Source organism: Podarcis vaucheri, assembly GCF_965113315.1.
Source record: "Podarcis vaucheri genome assembly, chromosome: 17".
Taxonomy (NCBI): Eukaryota; Metazoa; Chordata; class Lepidosauria; order Squamata; family Lacertidae; genus Podarcis; species Podarcis vaucheri.
Window position 1 is genome coordinate 1,503,080 of NC_138755.1, and position 17,025 is coordinate 1,520,104.

Genomic DNA, 17,025 nt, shown 5'->3' on the forward strand with positions numbered 1-17,025 from the left:
AGGTTGCAGAGGTAATAGTAGGGCAGTACATTCCATTGTAGTGATTAGCTGAGTAGGAAGGGATGTCCTGGTAGACAATCATCTATTTGGGTTGTTGCATCTGGACTCATCTAACACACATATCCCTGACACAATAAAGTGGAGACCTCTGGGTTTTGCATCAGTCTCTGTTAGGCCTCTCAGTATATATAAACTAGAATTCAGGGCTTGCTTTCCCCATGGTAATGGAACAGGCTTAACAGGACTAAAACATTAGGTTTAATTTCGGGCAGAATTGGCAACAATTACTTCTACAAAGTGAATGGAGATCCAAGGCTGGTTACCAAACGTGAACCCTTTACCCAGAGAGTGTTTTGAGGCCAAAAAACCCAAAAGCACCACAAGCAGAAATCTTACTGCACACACAAGACACAGTTCAACGCTACTTTATTGACACTCATGAATTAGAGAAATATAAAATGATGTGTTTTTTAAAATGGCTCTCCTCCACTTCAGGGCTGAGTCCCACGTAGGAAAGGGTCCATATTTTGTCTTAGTTTGGTTCCTCTGTCAGAGGCTACTTGTGATTCTTGGATCTTCCTATGAGTGCTGGATCGGGCACTATTTCTTCTTCTCTTGTACTTTCTTGGAATTTATCTGCTTGTTTGCACTGGGGAAACCAAGGTGGGAAGTTTCTAGCCATCACCTGCTGGCTACACATCACCTGGACTCCTGGAGTGTATGAGGTTTTCAGACTTTCCGTTCTCAGTTCCAGTTCCAGTCTCTGTGCACAGCACAGAGGCTGGAATTTTAGGCTTTGTACACATCACCATTCTGGAACCCGGGTCACTACAGGGCTCTTGCCTTTGCACCTGCTCCATCTTCACTTCCCAGGAGCACTGGCCTGGCTCCTGCTGAAAGCAAAATGGGACTGGAATGGACCCTCCGTGGTATCTGACCGGGCAAGAGCAATTCTTGTGTTAAAGGAGCATGCTGACTTAGAAGTCAGTTCCATTGGAACCAGCAGGGTTTTCACATAAATGGGTTTGAGACAGGAAAGGCAGTTCAATTTGTAGGTCTAGAAGGGGAATAAGAACACAAGGTGTAGGGAAGGAGGGCACTGAGCCAGGGACATGGTGTAGGAATATGGACAGCTACTTGGCCATAAAAAGGGATGGGGGTTGGGCTTAGGGGTCCAAGGATAGCCAATACAGATGGGCAGGGAACCTGTGGCCCTCCAGATGTTGATGAACTGCAGCTGCCATCGTCTCTCCCTGCTGGCTCCCCTGCCTGAGGCTGATGGGAATCGGGAGTCCAGCAACATCTGGAGAATTCCTCATTGCTGGACAACAGGGACACAGGAGGGACCTGCTAGGTCAAAGCCAAAGAGCTTCAAGCGCTGGGGATGGGATTCTTGTCTGCACGCTGGATTCTTTGCTTAGGAGATGCTTCTCTGCTGACTTGTGCTGAAGGCCCCACAGAGCCCGTGGTCCATGCATGGAGCCTCTGTGGGGGGGCAGGATCAGAGCTCGTGCTCCTGCGGTCTGATGGGGTGATCTGTTGGGAAAAAACAGGTTTGGTCAGGAAATATGGGCTTCTGATGACACCTGCAAAAAGCCATAACCTGGCCTGCTCTCCTGCCCCCTTAGCATCTGGTTCTGTGCTCATAATCCCGTATGTGAATTGAAAACCAGGCGGTGAACAGATGTATGGAAAGCAACCCTCAACCTCTCCCCCCCCCCAGCTGTGAGAGCAGCAGGGTGGTTAAAGGGTGCTCTGTGGGGGGAGTAACTCCTCTGTGACTTCTCCTCTAGGTCCTTCTCTACCATCCCCTCTCTGCCTTCCAAATGCACAGCACGCTTATCTGAGCAAATATATATGGGAATTGTGTGTGAATTAGAATCAGGACTGCATGTACTCTGCACAAGCAAATATTTGACATTATGCTGTAAAAGGGGGCCTCATATACAGATTTTGGGAATTCCCTGGGAAATGCAGTTATGTTGAGGGCCTGGCAAAACTAGGAGTCTCTAACAGATTTCTCAGCAGTGTGACCAAACTACAATTCCCATAATCCTTTGGGAGAAGCCATGACAGTTACAGTGACATAAAAGTCACTCCTGGTTTTTTGTTGTTTTTTTATAATGATATTTATTAAGCATTTTAAAATTACAAAAAAAAAACAAAGAGACAAAGAAGAAGAAAAAACAAGGGAAAAACAAACAGCAATCAAACAATGCAAATCGATAAAAATCAAAATCAAAAAGCAAAACCAAAACACATAACACATCAAAATCAAAAAACAAAAGTAAACCACAAAAATTTAAAAACAGATCCAATATTCTCAAATCCTTAACTGTCATTACCTAATTTCATTGACCTCCTCACACCTCCCTTTTTTGTATTCAAGTTATTAATTATCACAGCAAATCCTTCCCATTTTTCATAATATTCTGTCATTAAATTACCTTAATCTATTTTAACCTTATCTTACTATAAAAAACCCTAAAACTTAAAACTTAAATCTTATTTATACCAATTTCTCATAACCATAACATATTCTTGCATAGTCCTTTTTAACATTTCTGCTAAAGCCAAATAATTTCGTTCCAACATTTTTCTAATACTCATTAATTTTACAAAACAATCCTAAATAATTTTTTTAAAAAAACTTTCTTCCAATCTTCATCCAACGTCTCTTCCTCCTGGTCCCGGGTTTTGTCAGTCCTTTCTATCCCATCCATCTAGTTCATTAACCTGGTAATCTTATGTCCGAGGTCCTTAAGTCTCCTCCATGTCCCTTCCGCAGATCTTCTTCATATTTATACCTGTACTTTACTTTGTCTCCTGGTCTTTTCATTCGTGGAAACTCCAACTTGACAGTATTTTTGTCCCTTCTCGACAGATCAGCCCCTTTTCCATAGTCCACACTGAACTCCATGTGGTATTTAAAAGCATGTTTCAAGGTCCCTCCAGAGTTGAGGACCCCCACAACCCCAAACTCCTCACGGCCCATTGCCAGACTTGAAAAGTCAAGACATCCCTGCATAGGGGGGTCTATCCAGCCCCCCATCTCCACACCAAACTCAACTCTATCTCTCCAAATCTGGCTTTTTCCAAGTTCATTTGTCAGATCCAACAACTCATGTTCCTGCTGGGCCACAGCTCCCTCCATCTCTGCCACCCGAGGTCCAGCAACAACCTCCTCCCTCATCTGATCTGTCAGAGCACACTCCTGAGTTGATTCCTGGGTGGGCTCTATATAGATACCCACTACCTGTCCAAAATTTCTAATCGCAACAGTCATCAAATCCGTCTTCTCATGTAACTGTTCCAATAAAGCACTTGTCTTGCAGAAAGCATGCACCAGAGCCTCTGAATACATTGTTATGCAAGGTCAGAAGTCTGTTCCCACGATCTTAATCTGTTTGCAGCTGCGAAGCTCCCCAGTTCAAATTTAATAACAGTTTCACAAGCTCCCTCTAGGGGAGGAACTTCTATTTGTATCAATCTAACAACAAAGTTTCCTTTTTCAGATATTTTGTCAATATTTGATCCTTTAAAATGCGAAAGAGAACAATGGAATCACTAGGTTTCTCTTCTTTTAACTGTCTGTCAAAAACATTTGTCTATAGTCAATGTACTTCCCAAAAACGTCTGTCCTGACACCCCGCTCCCAGGTTCAAGACGGTGGAAAATTACTTTTCTTTACACTCTCTTCTGCAGGTTTAAACAATCCGGAAAAAATCCCCCCTCTTCTCCTGCTTCCGAAGGGGGTTCAGTAGTTTTAGATGATGAAAGTTGATCCTTTCTAAACTCTAGTTTGCCATGTCTTTGCTTTAATCTATCTACAAGAAACGGAAGGCTGACTTCCTGTTTAGACCTTCCTGCTTCAGTGCCAAATTAAGAGGAATTTCTTAATCCAATTTTCCGTTCTACTCACAGATCGTTGTTTAAAGTCCAATTGTCCAAATTTGATCTGCTCACGAGTAGTTGTTTTTGTAGTCAAATTGTCCCAGGAAAAAGGTAGCGCTCTCCGGCAACGGCTGTGCGGCTTCGCTCCACGGAAGAAGCAGTTGACTCTCAGCACCGCACCACTAACCCCTCTTTGCTCCGTAGCCCGTAATTGGGTTCCTTTACTGATTGGGGGCGCGCGAAAGGTGCCCGCCGAGTCCCATGGTCACAGGCTTCATCCACCTGTGATTTTTTTAAGGGTCCCTGCTTCGCCGTAGCGGAACAGACCTGTTTTCCGTGGAGCCAGTCCCTCCGGATCAGAGGGAATCCGCCATTACCGATGGCGCCACCCCGGAAGTCCCAGGCAGCTCCTGTTTTAGGGTTGGGTTCAATCACATACAGTGGTACCTCGGGTTAAGTACTTAATTAGTTCCGGAGGTCCATACTTAACCTGAAACTGTTCTTAACCTGAAGCACCACTTTAGCTAATGGGGCCTCCTGCTGCCGCTGCGCCGCCGGAGCACGATTTCTGTTCTCATCCTGAAGCAAAGTTCTTAACCCTAGGTAATATTTCTGGTCGCACCATTATAATTGATTGGGAGGTCTTGCGCAACAAACCCACTTAAGAGATCAGATTTTTTGCAATAAGGAAAGTAGCAGGTCAGGAATTTGATGGTTTGATGCAACCATCCTCTAATCTTCCCACAAATAAATGAGAATGGATGCTTACTAAATATCCAACATTGTATGATCTGCCTGCAAACAAATCAGGATGAATGCTCAATAAGCAGGTCATTTGGTGTTATAATTGGCATCTCTGTTTTATATACATTATAACATGAAATAATAATGTAAAACTTTACAAAAATAGAATGAAAATAAATAGAAGCACCCCCTTCTTCCTGCCTAAGAAAACCTTAGTTCTCTGTGGCTTGGACTACAACCATCAATCCTTAGTCAGCAGGTTGGGGAAGAGACTGCGAGAGAGGAGAGAGAGAGAGAGAGAGAGAGAAGGGGAAATGGGGACTCACTGCAGGGCTGGTGCTTTCAGGTTTCTCTGGCCGGCTCCGGCGGGGTGCACAGGTGATAACTGAAGGCCGCATCTGAAAGATCAGGGAAAGAGGTGTTTTGAGCTGGAGATGAGGAACAACACAGTGAAGGTGGAAGGAGCGCTTAGCCAGGACTTACCTGCTGCAACTGGGAGACAGTGAGGGCTGGCTCCAGGAGGGGCTTTCTCAGGGGGCATTTATGTGGGCAGGATGGGTGAAGCGCTTGAGAGTCTCTGCAAGGCTCAGGTCTGGACGTGGTGACACAGGGAACAGCAATTGGGATCTGTGCAACAGGAGGAACCCTCTGTTCCAGGGAGCTGAAGAGAGAGATAGAGAGCATCACCTATACAGTATATCGGAGGTTTCCAACCTTTCTGAGTCCATGGCTCCCTTGACCCCCTTGTCCACAGAACTGGCAGACCCTCACCCTTTTTCAAACACCCTCCCTTGTGGAGTGTTCCCTCAGCCTCCTCTTCTCTCCTTGGGAGTCCTCAGGGCAACTACTCCCCCCCCCCCGCCCCAAAGAGAGGTGCCTCCTCACACTGCCCCACAGGGGCCAGGGAAGCACCCCCTGACCAGCCCCAGAGGCACCCTTCGCCTGGGGAGCTTGTAGCCAGGGCTGCTGCAACAAACAGCTGTGCAAGCCTTTGGGAGGCAGAGATGCGAGAGGGCCTCAGAGGGGAGGAAAGAGGGACAGAGGCCAGTGTCCACCCTGGACCATCATTCAAGGCACCTCAGGGTGCCATGGCACACTGGTTGAAAACCACTTCAGTATGGAGGGTGCGTGCGCCGCTCTGTGCACCCGAGCAGCTATCCCACACCTGGGAGGCCCCCTCTGTGCCTCGCCTCCTCAGGAGTGCACCCGCCCTGGGCAGTGCAGGCATATGCTCCGCCGCTGTACAAATGATACTGGATTACAGGGCTAGATTAATCCATATGTGAAATCTGCTCCTGCACGGAGCCGCAGCCTATTTGAGGGCCAATTGCCATGCTGTGAACTGCCTTGGGATCTATGGATGAAAGTTAGCATATTTGTTGTTGTTTAGTCGTTTAGTCGTGTCCGACTCTTCGTGGCCCCCTGGACCAGAGCACGCCAGGCACTCCTGTCTTCCACTGCCTCCTGCAGTTTGGTCAGACTCATGTTTGTAGCTTTGAGAACACTGTCCCACCATCTCGTCCTCTGTCGTCCCCTTCTCCTTGTGCCCTCCATCTTTCCCAACATCAGGGTCTTTTCCATTGGAGCCTCAGCTTCATGATCTGTCCTTCCAGTGAGCACTCAGGGCTGATTTCCTTCAGAATGGAGAGGTTTGATCTTCTTGCAGTCCATGGGACTCTCAAGAGTCTCCTCCAGCACCATAATTCAAAAACATCCATTCTTCGTACATTTGATTAATTAATTAATTAATTAATTAATTAATTAATAATCTAGAGAGTCTCTCTTTGGAATCTGGGGTCTTAGCCTCACATCACAGGAAACAGCAGTGAAGAAGTGGTGCAAAGTGCTCTCCCCTCACCCACCAACCCCCCACCCCTCACTTCAGGGATTAGGGATGGAGCGTCATGTTTCTTCCTTAAAGTCTTGCACTTTGTCACTTTCCCTGTGGAAGTTAAGCCCTGTCTGCAATGCGGAAGGAGGCATGCCTGACCCCACACTAGATCTCTTGGCAATTCTCTGCCACTTGGATGCCAGGCTAAGCAGTGACCTTGTGCTAGAACTTGCTGGTCAGGAGGTGGCTAGATGAAGCTCTCTGGGAGACGTTGGACCAGTCCCGTTTCTCAGCCTGATCACAGGGTTGTTGTGACAATAAACTGGGAGGAGAGCAGAAACCCATGTCTTCTGTTAGTCTTCATGCACTGGCAGAGGAGAAGGTGGCATCTGGAGAGACGAGACTTCAGAATATGGCTCAGAGCATCTTGAAGAGGCCACCCAGTAATGTGGGTGTCACCCTGTAAGTCATTTTAACTACAGCTTTATACCCACAGACAGAACTACGGCTTGTATTCATCCCTACCCCCAGTTTTGTTTTAAATATAAGCACAACCTAAACAATTAATATAAAATAGTCTATACAGCTTATTCATTCTACACTTGAGGGACTGAAGCTGAGAAATTAATGAGTTGCCCAAGGCTCTTCCTTCCCAGTTAAAATGTGCCTGGTCCCCATGGAACTGGGACCATTTAAAAATAGGAAACCATCGTTTCCAGACAATTGGCATGCCTATAAATATGTGCACCCTTAGGCTTAACTACAGAAAATATAATGCCTAATTTACAAAAGAAATTTAGTCTTCTACTCTGAATACATTTGATAAAGTTGTGCGTTTGTACATTTGTATGCCACTGTTCCTCCAAGAAGCGCACTGTGGCAAACATGACTATCCTTCTGCGCATTTAATCTTCACAACTACTTTGTGAGGTAGGTCAGGCTGAGAGATTGGGACTGGCCTGAGGATGACTAGTTAGTGAGCTTCATGGCTGAGGGAGGATTTGAACCTTGGTCTCTCGGGTCCAATACTCTAACCACTGAAGAGTGGAAATATATAAAAAAATTAATTGTCCAGAGGCACCTAAGAGACCAACGAAGTTTGTTCTTGGTATAAGCTTTTGTGTGCATACACACTTCTTCAGAAAGCTTATACCAAGAACAAACTTAGTTGGTCTCTTAGTTGTGCCTCTGGACAATTTTTATTATTTTTTTTATATATTTTGACTGTGTCAGACTAACACGGCGACCTAGACTGAAGAGTGGGAATGAGCATGGCTTTTTGGTGCCTTTGCCATGCTAAGAGAACAATAGAAAAATAGCACTGGGGATAAGGAAGGGCTTTTCACTTTCTACACTACATTTATATCTCCCCCTTCCTCCAAGGGCCTCCGGACAGTGCACATGGTTTCTACAGAGTACAGCGTCCATTTTATCCTCACAACAGTCCTGTGAGATAGGTTAGTCTGAAAATAGGATGGGCCCAAGGTGACCCAGTGAGCTTCATGGCTGAGGGAGAATTTGAACCCTGGTCTCCCAAGTTCTAGTCCAGCACACTAACCACTGTGCTGCACTGCTTCTCTCACATTTATCAGTGCATCGGGGATTCTAACGTATGCCAGCAACTGCAGAGCTCTAAAAGCAGATGTTAGAGCAAATTAATTCAGAATAAAAACATGTTTTGCAAAAGTAGTGGCCTTCAGTGCTCATTGAAAGATGGACCAGGTGAGGGCAAATCATGATCTCTGGACTCAAGGCTCATTTTCCCCATCTATAAAATGGGAATAACAGTGACCCTACTCCACAAGAGTAGGAAAAATTGGATAAAGCATTAGGAGAAATTGGATAAAACATGGTAAAGCTGTCTTCATAATTATAATAAATCAAATCCTGTATGTTCATATATCTACACTTTTACACCCATTTTGCTTCCTGCGTTGTCTTCTCCTAACAACGTCCCCACTACACATAGCTCCACCGGGACTGCAGACAGTATTTTCTAGGCGCGGTTCAGAGCTTTAGCTGTTCAACCGTCAACCTGGAAGTGGCAAGAATCTGTTTGTGACTTGGGCAGCACCAGCACAGAGCACCCAGAAGGCACACAGGAAACCCTGCCCTGGGACTGTGCAGTGTGGGCTCACTCTTCTTGCGCAACGGGGAGCTGGCGGGATTAGAGGAAGTGCCACAGCACCCGTTTTGCATGCAGAGACCCCTAGTTCAGTCCCAGCATCTCCAGGTAGGGCTGGGAGAGAATAATAGCATCCCGAAGTGGTGGGTACCCCAAGGGTCATCTAGTCCAACCCCTGCAAGGCAGGACTCTCAACTAGATCATCATACAAGAAAAGGATCATCCAACCTCTGCTTAGAAAGCTCCAAGGAAGGAGAGTCCACCACCTCCTGAGGGAGACTGCTCCACTCTCAAACAGCTCTTAATGTTAGAAAGTTCTTTCTGGTGTTAAGTCAGAACCTCCTGTCTTACAACTTGAAGCCATTGTTTCTGCCCCTACCCTGGCAAAACCAGCAGTTTTCTATGGAGAACCATTTGCTCTGATTCACTGGTAAAACGGGGGTTTTCCTAGGGGAAGTGCCAGGGCAAAAACCCAAAGCCTCTTGGACATGGAGCTTTAAAGAGCGAAGCTGTGCCTGGAGACTGTGATGCAACCGGATGTCAGAACCCTATAAATCAGCAAGTCTTTTGTCACCCTTGGCTGGCCATGAGCACCATGGTGTGGGGCAGACTGACACACCTTGCAGGGCTGTTTTAAGGGTTGCCAGAGGCCGGAGCCCAAACATTTCAAAAGTTGCTTCAAAAATGCTGAGCCCTTATGCTACAACGCCCCCTGGTGGTCCTCAAGGTCACTCACGCTGCCACAGGCCCGCAAGTCGATCGCTTGACTTTCGACGCCCTCTGCCCATGCAAGCTCCGTTCAGGGCTTCTCACATCCACACTGGGCTTGCGTTTGATGGCATAGACAGGCAGCCGATGGGCTGGGAAGCGGGGGAACCTCGGCTCGTTCTCGAAAGACGACTGACCTGGAAAGAGAGCGCCAATGAAACATCTTGCAGTGCAACTTGACAGCAGGGTGGACGGGAACGCTTGCGTGGGGGTGCCGTCAGGGATGGCTCACCCACGAGGCAAGGCAAGGCAACCGCCTCAGGCAGCAAGGTCCCCGGAGGCAGTGGATCCCGCTGTAGGTCTTTATCCCCCAAGGCTCCTGGTGTTGAGCTTCACTCCTCCCTTCTTTCCTGGTGAGAAGGGGGCACCATTTTGTGGTTCACCTCAGGTACCAAAATGTCTGGGGCTGGCCCTGGGTGTTGTGGGCATGAGAGCAAGAATGGACCTGGCACTGGCAGGAAGCAAGTTGGCTGGTTTCCCATTATGCAATGGTGACTGGGCAGAAGTCATGGAGACCCAGAGAAGGTCAAGGATCCTGCATCACGGACTCCCTGCCTGAGCTGCTTCAGGTCGTGATGGATGTGCTCCTGGAGACACCTAGTTTGGTTGTCCTAGGGTAAGGTTACCAGATTGTTTTCAATGAATCCGGGGACACTAGTCAACTTCAATGGATTTTGTATGGGGACTGATTTGTAAATCCAGGGACTGTCCCCGGGAAATGGGGATGCCTGGTAACCTTATCCTAGGGGATTTTAACATCCATGCCAACACGACCTTACAAGGGGCCGCTCGGGACTTCGTGGAAAGCATGGCCTCCATGGGGCTGTCCCTGAATAAGTTTGGCTCAACTCATAGCCGCGGACATGCCTTAGACCTGGTGTTCACCTCTATGGATGTTGGTGATCTGACACTAAGTAAAAGCAAAACAAAAGAAGTGCCATGGTCAGATCACTTCCTGGTGCAACTGGATTTCTCTGAGACCCTTCCCCTCTGCAGGGAGGTGGGACTGATTCAGATGGTCTGCCCCCGCCACTTAATGGATCCAAACGGTTTCCAGAGAGTGGTAGGGGATGCTTTATCCCATGTCGATCGCCTTTCAGCTGATTGCCCGGTGACCCATTGGAATACGGAGTTAACCAGGGCTATTGACTGGCTCCGAAGTGTCTTCTCCCTCAGTTTCTCCCGGAGCTGAGGGTGATGAAACAATCGCTGAGACGGCTAGAGCGCTGGTGGCGGAAATCGGACCAGATCACGGGTTAGAGCTCAATGTTGAGCCTACCAAGTGGCGACGGTGATGGCAAAGAGGACCTTCTTCATCGCCTCTATTGCATCTGCAGAAAACAGCCTTATAGCAGGGCTTCTTAAAACATTGCTCAGCATGAGACAGCAACAGCTGTCAGTCTTTAAGGCTGAACCCCCTTCTCAGAGCCTCTAGAGCAAAGAATGCTATTGCACTCCAGCTCCCATCAGCTCCCACAGTTATGGCCAACAGTCAGGGGAAATGGGAGTCCAGCAACAGTGCAATCCTACACGTTGTCTCAGCAGTAATCCCCATTGAATTCAATGGGACTTACTCCCAGGTAAGCAGGTTTAGGACTGGAGGGCCTAAGGAGTAGAGGGCTGGATACATCTTGATTCAAGCGCTTGTGCAAGTACATGCATGAGCATGAATACTAAAGTGCTGCTTCACATACTGCACTGGGGGAAGTCAATTTTGAACTGTTGATAACATCCTGGGTAATCGGCTATATCCATAACCAAAAGGACAAACACCACCGGGGCTTTTGCCCAGAAGAGGCTCTCGCAGAACAAATGAAGGCAGCGGGCAGACTAGAGCCTTCAGCAGTGTACAATAATGTCAGGCTTTGTGGCTCTGGCAGGGATGCTTATTACGAAAAGCAGCCGTGTTATAAGCGTGTATCTGTTTTCTTGAGTGTGTGCCTGCCATGATTCCACAGGAGCACAGCAAAAGCGCAGAGCATGGCACTGAAGAAGAAGAAGAAGAGTTTGGATTTGATATCCCGCCTTTCACTCCCCTTCAGGAGTCTCAAAGCGGCTAACATTCTCCTTTCCCTTCCTCCCCCACAACAAACACTCTGTGAGGTGAGTGGGGCTGAGAGACTTCACAGAAGTGTGACTGGCCCAAGGTCACCCAGCAGCTGCATGTGGAGGAGCGGAGACACGAACCCGGTTTCCCAGATTACGTGACTACCGCTCTTAACCACTACACCACACTGGCTCTCCTAACCACTGGGCACCACATCTGGAGAATCTCTGCTTTCATCTAAAAACAGGTGTGAGCAACACATTTGGAAATGCCAGAGAAGTGGTTAACCTTGATTTCCTGTGGTTAAAAGTGGTGCCTGACATCGCTCCTCCCCATGACTAGAAACTATGCAGGAAGGGAAACACTGAAGAATAAATTATGCTAAATGAGAGTCTAAAAAAAGAGCACAAGCAACATATCAGGCATCAACATTCATTTTTTAAAATGTAGGATTCAGATTGTCTGGATGCAGAATTTTATTTTATTGTTTAGTGTGGAGGTCACAGAGCCCTTGCTCTGGTGTGCATGTCTCTCTCTACATGGTGTGGACTGAATGGTAGCAGCTGTCCTGGAGGGGTCTTTCTAATCTTGCTACCAAGAATCCTTTAATCAGAGATGGCTGGAATGAAAGCTCTGGACTTCCTAGCAGTCGGGCTTCCTAGCTCTGGACCTCCTAGGACTGAACTGCCTCAGGGTGCAGATCCCATTCTGAATGCCCCTCATTCAAAAAAGAAAAAGAAAAAAAGGAATTAAAAATCCTATACCCATAAAAAATGAGCACATTTGGGAAAAGAGCCTAGCTGAGCCATGCTAGGTGTCTATGTGCAGGGAGACTTGGCTTTCATTCATTCATTGATTCATCCATTTATTTATTTATTTTAAACAGGGATGAGGGATGGGGAACCTGTAGCCCCCCCCCCCCCGAGGTTGTTGGGACTCAAGCTCCCGTCATCCCCTGCCAGCGTGACCGAAGGTCAGGGGATAATGGGAGCTGTATTCCAAAGGCATCTGGGGGGCCACAGTTTCCCCATCCCTGATATCCCTTTTAAGGCCAACCATTCAAAAACATGCGCAGTTCCCTCCATCTGCATTCTGTGTGCAGCTCTAGGTCGGCAATGCCACTTGCCTTTTCTGAGCGCATAAGTCTGGACCTCAAAGAAAATGTCTGGGCTGAATGCTCCTTCCTTTTTTCAAAGTGGGTGGAGCAATGGCATTGACTAATGGTTCCTGTTCAGACAGGTACTGGTGTGGCCCCCGACACCATTTCTGTATGCAATGTGCCTCTAGACCTGCGGTCGTAGGTTGTGGGATTAGTTAATTAGCAGTGCACCTTGTCCCATATTCATGCCAGTTCTTGCTTGTTTCAGAGCGCTTGCCCAGATGTGTGGTGGGGAAAGCTATTGGGGATGAGAGCCAACTTCACATCATATGCGTGAAACTGAGGACAATACTGCCTGGATCTGCCAAAGTGAGTTCAAGTCCATGAAAGCTACTGATGCAATACATCCGATAGGTCTCAATGTGCCAAGAGACCCTTTTTTGACCCCCTTCCCTAGCTGAACCCCACTGTTCCTGCTCTAAGACAGAACACTTCCCCCACCCAAAGGGGATTCTAACACCCCTTATTTTTGTGGGCTGCAGTCAAGATGAGCACATGGTGTGTTACCATAATCACTGTAAAAGACAGAAGCCTCTGCCCCAGAGAGCATACAATCCAAATGTGAAGACAACAGTGGGGGAAGGAGGATAGACACAGACAAGAGTAATGTGTGCAAATCTAAAAGGAACCACCAGCTGGTGGGGATAAACTGTTTTCCTTTTTCAAAAGGCAGCCTATAAACCTATAAAACAAATAAAAATAAAAGTATGCATATTGAAAAATCAGAAGGAGGTGAATGTGTGAACGAAATACTGCAAGCAGATTCAAATTAAAAATGGAAAATTTTCTCTCCCCCAATATACTTCCACTCTAATATGCACCTCTAAGGGTGAATCGGGGGTGGGGGGTGGGGAGCAAGGCAGTGTTAGAGTGGCCGGCCCTGTGAAGTGGGCCACTGAGGGGAATCGAAGTGGGGACACCTGGAAGAGCCGAGATGGTGGCAGGCAGGGGGCTGCCTCTCCCAGGCCAAGCGCAGCTGGAGCCTGCAATTGCTTTTCATGCCCTCAGGAAATGGCTGATCCGATCCGTGTGCAGCATTAGGCTCAGCACTCAGCCAGGTTAAAGGGGATGTGCTCATTTTAACTGCTACATCCCACTGCCTCTGCGGCTGCAAAAGGGGGCACTGGAAGTTGCACACAAACTGCATTAAAGGCAAGGGTTTGTGGGACTCACCTTCCAAGATGTAGACCTTGAATCCACTGCTGATGCCTGTGGTATAGTGAAGATCAGCCAAGGCCATCTCTGCTGGGAGGTCCTCACAGGAGAGTTGCCGCTTGTTCGAGAGAAATTCGCTGCAGAAATCAGGGCCACCCTGAATCTAGATGTTTAATCTGCTCAAGCTGTGGGTATTTCGAGATCTTTCCCTGCTCCAGCAAAGGGAGGCTCTGAATGCGCCCCCTTTTCTCCCCAGGGCTGAAGGGGACCGCCAGTTCTCTGGACCCAACAGGTTGTTCTTCGAAGAGTGCAACTTTCCGTCACCACCCACAGCATCCCTTCTTGAACTTTTGGATTTCTACCTAGCAGAGGCAGAGAGGTGGGGCTAGAATTGGCCAGTTCTAACAGGCCCGACGCCCTCCTCTCCCCTCTCTTGTTAGCCCCTCAGGGCAAGTGTGTGTGTGTGTGTCTGTGCACTATGTCACACCCTTGTGGGGAGGGGGAAGAGAGTGCAGGGCCCCCCAAAGAGGCAGGTGTGCAGCAGATGGCGGCGGCGGGGGGGGGATATTCCAAGGGGATGAGCTGTACAGAGCTTCCATTGACAAATTCTGGAAGAGCAAGGAAGCACTTGGGGGGGGGATCAGGGGTTTGAGCATAAATTTGGGGAGATTCTGATCTGCTAATCTCAGTGTCTGTGGGGGTGTTACAGTTTGCATTTTATACTTTGATTGCTGCTTTGTACATCATACGGTTGATCTCAAAACAAGCAATTTACTTGTTTCACACTTTTTAAAGCCTATATCAGTTTTCATTTCTAATTTGGTATTAGTTGATCAGTCAAATACAGTGGTACCTCTGGTTACGTACTTAATTCGTTCCGGAGGTCCATTCTTAACCTGAAACTGTTCTTAACCTGAAGCACCACTTTAGCTAATGGGGCCTCCTGCTGCCACCTTGCCACCAGAGCACCAGATTTATGTTCTCATCCTGAAGCAAAGTTCTTAACCTGAGGTACTATTTCTGGGTTAGCGGAGTCTGTAACCTGAAGTGTATGTAACCCAAGGTACCACTGTACATAAAGGGACGGATGGCAGGAAAGGGTCTCAGAGGTCCATCCTTTGAATGCATGAAGAATTGGGAGTGGGCATGGGCGTAGCCAGGACCTCAGTTAGCTATGTATTTTTATTGATTTTTATTGATGGGGGCAGCTGCCCCTCCCTGCCCCCTTTGGCTATCCCCATGGGAGTGGGTATGGCATTGAAGGCTGGGAGAAATGTTCGAGATGTGTGCTTCTGAGAATCTAGAGGGGATCAGAGCAGGCACGAGGATTGTGTCAAACCAAATTCAACCCCAACCCCCCCGTAATCTGCTCTGAGCTAAGGCATGTGCTATGCGTCCCCCACCCACCACTTAGGTAGTGATGAGGTGATGGGAATGTATGTAATGAGGTGGAGGCAGGGTTGAATTCTGGGTGGAAATCTGGGGTGCTACTGAACTGGGAGAATAGAGGTGCGTGTGACAGAAAGAGAAGAGATCGGAGGAGAGAACAGAAGTTGGCTTACGCTCTGTGGGAAGCTTGTGGGGTACCTGTATTTTGGAAACTGATTTTTTTAACTGTACTGCAGAATGTTCAAGCGGCTTTTCTTGCATTATCTGGTTGCAGCCTTCCCAACAACCCTGTAAGGCAAGACTCTGCACCCACAGCAGCTGGAGGACGGAGGCGGAGAGGGAATTCATGGCAGCGGACAGGGTCCAAGCAGGGGGAGGGGGCTCCCTGGTTCTTAGCTCAGGGAAGTTTGTGGAAACAGCCCAGGAAAGGGTGGCAGGCTCTGGCAACAGAGAGGTTAAAGGGAGGGGGCCCCACCCAGTCCTGGCGTGAGGGAAGCCACGAGCCAAGCGAGCCCAGTGACTTGGGGCGCGTGTCAGGGCTGGCTGCCCCACACCCTTGGAAGCAGTCAGGCTGCATTCCACGAGCCTTCTCCACCCTGGCTTGCCTGAGGGAGGGAAGATGGCAGGCCTGGGTTGGACCAGCAGGCCTGTCTCCCCTGGCACGCCCCATCCTGCCCCAGAGGCAGCTGTTTTGTTAGGAAGGAGTGGAGTCTAGTGGGTGAGGGTGAGGAGTCTGGAAGTCTGGACTTCTGAGTGGACTGGGAAGGAGGTGGGGAAGGGAGCCAGCAAGTTTAAAGCAGCAGGCTGCGGGGCAGGATTCCTGGGCTTGCCCAGGTTTGCCCCAGAGGCACAGATCCAGAGATTTTCTTCTTCATCTAGCTTCGCTCCACCTGCATGGCAGTTTCCTTTTCAAGAACAAAATCTCCCTCCAGACATGCATGAGGAGGACTAGCGAAGAAGATCTGCCTGTCTGAATGCACAACCAGGGAGGCAGAGAAAAATAGCAGTGAAATTCTCCCTCCTGGCCAGCACTTAAATACGCTTTGTTTCTGCTACTAACCTGGAGACTTACCCTTTAAAAACAAGAAGCAAAAGTGCCCCTACCTCCCAGAGCCTTTAGCAGCAGCAAGATCTCAAGATCTTAGTTGGGGATAAAAGGCTGTCTCAAACAATATCTCTCCCGATTTGGCCTATGATGTGTGGAGGGGAGTGAGGTTGTGCCTGCTCCACTCTTGAGACCCCTGATGGCCACACAAGGATGTAACATTCACGTACAACATGTGTAGGCATATTCCAACATATTTAGGATTTCTCTCTCTTTTTGGTAGAGTGGATTTTCTGAATAAAGTATGGTAATCTAGCAATCATCTGGGCCTATTTGTTTTTGGATTTTATGTGCATTTTGAAAATCACACCACTTACATAGTCAGGAGCCCTGGGCACTTTCCGTGCTAAGGCCTGAATCCCAGAAGTTTGTTGTCTGAGCCTGGGGTTCCTCTTCCATTTTGGCAAGTGCAGTGAAATAATGGGCAGGTGAGCTATGGGAAGAACTCCAAAATAAGGGACACTCAGAGAGATAAAAGAAAATGACTTTTTAAATGTGTCAGAAAACTAACAGTACTTGTCTCAGGGGAAGAGACGACAGCTCCCATTTTCCCAATTAACTTGAAATGAATGCCGCATTGTCACAAGGCACTGTCCCGAGAAGGAAAGAGCAACAGATAAGCCTTGCCTACTTTGAGAGCCTCCAGACTGTCAGTGCATACCAGAACATTACCGGTAGGTTTGAAAGATTAAAGTAGATTGCAGGGCTGTGTCACCCAGGTGCAACAAATCCATTTAAAGCAAACAGATGTTTGGGGGTTGGAAAATGATGAGGAATTGCACAGAAAAGTGTGGGACTAAGGAATTAC

At 48.0% G+C, this 17,025-nt stretch overlaps 1 protein-coding gene across 1 annotated transcript; it reads right to left on the minus strand.

The window, feature by feature from the left end:
• Positions 1-409: 409 nt before the first annotated feature.
• Positions 410-14,091, minus strand: LOC309522544 (uncharacterized protein). The gene is made up of 5 exons (XM_082205915.1): positions 13,742-14,091; positions 9,331-9,499; positions 5,122-5,299; positions 4,965-5,036; positions 410-1,536 (listed from the first exon to the last, which is right to left on the minus strand). The coding sequence occupies exons 1-5, from the start codon at positions 13,806-13,808 to the stop codon at positions 1,372-1,374; spliced, it is 651 nt and encodes a 216-aa protein (XP_082062041.1). The 5' UTR covers positions 13,809-14,091; the 3' UTR covers positions 410-1,371.
• Positions 14,092-17,025: the final 2,934 nt, after the last annotated feature.